Genomic DNA, 5,000 nt, shown 5'->3' on the forward strand with positions numbered 1-5,000 from the left:
GGGTTAACAGTATTATATATTTATATATTCTATATACCGTGCTTTTCGAGAAACCAGTAATATCGATGAAGAAACTTTGGCTTTTGGCTTTGAGGTGCGAGTCAACCCCATGACCCAATGCACGGTGCGAGTCAACCCCATGACCCGAACACACACAATGCACGGTGCGAGTCAACCCCATGACCCGAACACACACAATGCACGGTGCAAGTCAACCCCATGACCCGAACACACAATGCACGGTGCGAGTCAACCCCATGACCCGAACACACACAATGCACGGTGCGAGTCAACCCCATGACCCAATGCACGGTGCGAGTCAACCCCATGACCTGAACACACACAATGCACGGTGCGAGTCAACCCCATGACCCAATGCACGGTGCGAGTCAACCCCATGACCCAATGCACGGTGCGAGTCAACCCCATGACCCGAACTCACACAATGCACGGTGCGAGTCAACCCCATGACCCGAACACACACAATGCACGGTGCGAGTCAACCCCACGACCCGAACACACACAATGCACGGTGCGAGTCAACCCCATGACCCAATGCACGGTGCGAGTCAACCCCACGACCCAGACACACACAATGCACGGTGCGAGTCAACCCCATGACCCAATGCACGGTGCGAGTCAACCCCATGACCCGAACACACACAATGCACGGTGCGAGTCAACCCCACGACCCAGACACACACAATGCACGGTGCGAGTCAACCCCACGACCCGAACACACACAATGCACGGTGCGAGTCAACCCCACGACCCGAACACACACAATGCACGGTGCGAGTCAACCCCACGACCCGAACACACACAATGCACGGTGCGAGTCAACCCCACGACCCGCACACACACAATGAACGGTGCGAGTCAACCCCACGACCCGAACACACACAATGAACGGTGCGAGTCAACCCCACGACCCGAACACACACAATGCACGGTGCGAGTCAACCCCACGACCCGAACACACACAATGCACGGTGCGAGTCAACCCCACGACCCAGACACACACAATGCACGGTGGGAGTCAACCCTTCTGCCCGGGCACACACAATGCACGGTGGGAGTCAACCCTTCTGCCCGGGCACACACAATGCACGCCCGCTCTCTCCTTCCCGCAGACCATTCCATCAGTCAGACGACTGCAAGTCGATGGCGGACGACAGGCCCTCGAGCGGTCGACCGTTGTTGGTCGGAAACGGCCTCTATGTTCGACACTTATTTTCATTGTAAAAAAAACAAAACAAAAAAAGAATCTGAATAGCACATTCCAACAACTTTACAAATGCCCTCCTTTCTCACTGACAATGTACTGACAATCGACTGTCTTGCCATCAATGGCATTACGTGAGAAGTTCTCAAATGCTACATCTTTATAATGGTATAGTATTTCTGTCAGTCGGTCAATGGGTAGAGTAGCTGGATGGTAACCGCAAGGTTGCCAGTTCGAACCAGGGCTCCCCCAGAGTTAGTGTCGAAGTGTCCTTGAGCAAGACTCTGAACCCCTAATAAGGGCCTTTCTCGGCCCCACCCCTCTACCATTTGTTTATATTGTGTTTAGGATCCAAGAGGGCCGCAGCACCAGGAGGGGGTGGGGCGGAGGTGAGCGGGCGGGGTCGACATATGCCCTTAATGGGCTGCATTCAAGACACTTGCCTTGTGTCTGACACCTGACTTGTGTCTGAACACAGCTTTGATGGATGTGTTCTGCTCCCCCATCAAACAAAATGTTTGGTCAAACCATATGGGCTTCCATTGGAAATGCATTGGAGCGGCCATTAAACACAGACACAAGACAAACACAAGACAGGTGTCTTGAATGTGTGAACGCAGCCCAGTAAGGGCCCCACCCACTCACCTCCGCCCCACCCCCTATTGGTGCTGCTGCGGCCATCTTGGATCCTAAACACAATATAAACAAATTGGAGAGGGGTGGGGCCGAGAAAGGCCCGTATTGCTCCTGATGTGCTGGTTGGTGCCTTGCATGGTTTCCGCAGCCATCGGTGTATGAATGTAAAGGTATATGTAAAGGTGTGTGAATGTGTGTGTGTGAATGGGTGAATGTAATGCACAATCTATGTAAATCTTTTTAACTCTCTCTCTCTCTCTCTCTCTCTCTCTCTCTCTCTCTCTCTCTATGTCTCTCTCTCACAGACAGCAGTCAGCCGTCTCTCTCTGCTCCCTCTCTGACTCTGCAGAGCTTCCCGTACGGAGGCTGTGAGACTGTGGAGCTGTCCTATCAGAGTGGTACGCACACGCACGCACGCACACACGCACGCATGCACGCACGCACGCATGCACATGCACATGCACATGCACATGCACATGCACATGCACATGCACAAGCACAAGCACATGCACATGCACATGCACATGCCCTGACATCATACTTTACAGAAACCAAGAAGTAACACCTGGATTCTTTCTAAATTGTCCTAAAAAGAAAGAAAAAAACTAAACAACAAAATCTATCAGGAGACCAAAGGGTATAAGCCCTCATTTATCAATGGAACGTACAGACGAGCATTGATAAATCTGACGGATATCAGCAAGACCGTTCTGAATCAATAACAACCTAAAAAGACGTCAAACATGTGACAGGCACATGTTTGACAGACAGCAAAGACGGAATTGGCAGTAAATTACTTTACACGTCGATTGCCTTTGGCGGTAAATGGCGTCATCTCAAAACCGACGCTTGACCGCCATTGGCGTGAAATTACGTCATTTCCTGTTGTCAGTGATTACGCTAGAGGGTCGCTCTTCGCCAACCTATGAATGATATAGGTGAACCCTGACATCTTATCCAGTCTTCTAATAAGCTTAGTACTCACAGCTCACACTGACTCCTAGCTTGGTGTGTTCTGAAGCCTTTGGGGTGCAATGAAAACAGGCAAACAGGCCTCAACAGTGACATCTGCTGGCAAATTGTAATATACATAATATTATGGGATTTGTGGACTATTACATCACAGTCCACAGGAAAATCAGAGCACTTGTTTGAGCCAGAAAATACCCCAGACCACAGAAAATCTACTGAATGTAAGAAAAATGTTTTTTATTGGGTGCAATTGAGCTCAGAAAACGTAAAAAATATATAAAACAAATTCAATTGATGTAACGATCCCTTTAAGACTGAGGTTAGGGTTATGGTTAGTACAACACGCAGGACAACGCACCAATGCACCAAACGCCACGTCGGACAATGGCTGACAACAAACGTCAACATGCATAGGCCTAGGACATGTCCTACTGGCTCTATTGCATGGTCTTGATAATATGATAACATCCAAACTGCTAAATATCTCTCTCTCTCTCTCTCTCTCTCTCTCTCTCTCTCTCTCTCTCTCTCTCTGTCTCTCTCTCTCTTTTTCTCTGTCTCTCTCTCAGGTCAGATTCAACCAGCCATCCGGGTAGCAGACCTGCTTCAACACATCACCCAGATGAAGTGTGGCCAGGGATACGGCTTCAAAGAGGAGTATGAGGTTAGAGACTTGCACGCACGCACGCACGCACGCACGCACGCACGCACGCACGCACGCTAACCCCAGCCTTATTCCCCACACCGTGCCCATTTGATTACTTAGTTACTTACTTTCTACACAGACGTTTATCACTGCACAAGGACTTACGCAGACTGTCTGTCTGTCTGTCTGTCTGTCTGTCTGTCTGTCTGTCTGTCTGTCTGTCTGTCTGTCTGTCTGTCTGTCTGTGTAAATCCATGTTCTACTTCACTGAGCGACGACATGCTACATGCTACATGCTGTGTGTGTGTGTGTGTGTGTGTGCGTGCGTGCGTGCGTGCGTGCGTGTGTGTGTGTGTGTGTGTGTGTGTGTGTGTGTGTGTGTGTGTGTGTGTGTGTGTGTGTGTGTGTGTGTGTGTGTGTGTGTGTGTGTGTGTGCGTGCGTGCATGCGTGAGCGCGCGCGTGTGTGTAACTAGGCCATGTGACTCATATCGATGTCTGAAAGTGAGAGCCGTTGTCTCTTTAAGCTTTTAATGGACTCAATTCACTGTCCACTGGGAGTGTGCGTGTGTGTGCGCGTGTGCATGTATGTGTGTGTGTGCACGTGCAGGCGTGCATTGTCGAAAATAGTCCAGTGTCCATATGGCAACCTATGTGGTTTGGGGTTTGAAATAAACACACACGCACGCACGCACGCACGCACGCACGCACGCACGCACGCACGTGCGTGCACACACACACACACACACACACACGTAATGTAAAACTATATACTTGTGAGGACATCAACGGTTCAGTACAGAAATATATAGAATTCCATTATTAACAAAACAACATCATATGTGTCTTCTTAATTCATTAATTCTTAACTTATTTAGCCGCGGACCCCCATCTGAAAATGTCTTGTGCCAGGGACCCCCCGCCCCCCCCCCCCCACCAGAAGAGAAGTTAGAGGTTATAGAGAAGTTATAGAGAATGAAGTTATTTAAAAACTGTGGGATGTGCATATCTTTATATATAGAGAGGTTATCCCCCAGGCTATGGAACAGTAAAGCATTCCCTTCTCCATTAGAACTGCTCCCTCCATTGCATCTAAAACTGTTTTACTGGCGAGCATTGAAATATTCCTGTTATGATGTTTCTGCTCTTATCTCCTTGTCTCCGTTGGGAGAATGATGTTGGTAATGATCACTTTAGTATGCGTCTGTGTGTTATTTTTTTTACTACTGTAATTGTTGTTGATGAAGAAATGTTCTACTTGTATAGCACTCTGGTACAACAAAAGTTGTTTTTTTGAAATGGGCTTTATGAATAAACATGATTTGATTTGATGTGATGTTTAGTAATTCTGCAATGGTGCAGGTTTATCAAACCTGTGTTTAGAAATAAGAAAGCCATGCCGCTCTGTTGCAAACCTTCTGCACAGTGGTTGGAAAATAAAAGAATCCTGCATAGATATAGATATTCATATCAAACTAGAGAAAGAACATGCTGTCTCCTCATGCAATGCCTCTGTGTGCATG

At 48.3% G+C, this 5,000-nt stretch overlaps 1 protein-coding gene across 1 annotated transcript in view; it reads left to right on the forward strand.

Annotated features, from left to right (window-relative positions):
• The window catches only part of ptprt (protein tyrosine phosphatase receptor type T), a 154,550-nt gene that overhangs the window by 119,475 nt on the left and 30,075 nt on the right, over nucleotides 1–5,000 (forward strand). Inside the window, exons 22-23 of the mRNA XM_079511341.1 lie at nucleotides 2,167–2,259; nucleotides 3,403–3,497. Coding sequence (XP_079367467.1) covers nucleotides 2,167–2,259; nucleotides 3,403–3,497 — 188 coding nt within the window. The remainder of the gene's footprint in view (nucleotides 1–2,166; nucleotides 2,260–3,402; nucleotides 3,498–5,000) is intronic.

This window comes from Electrona antarctica, assembly GCF_951216825.1.
Source record: "Electrona antarctica genome assembly, chromosome: 9".
NCBI classification, from domain to species: domain Eukaryota; kingdom Metazoa; phylum Chordata; class Actinopteri; order Myctophiformes; family Myctophidae; genus Electrona; species Electrona antarctica.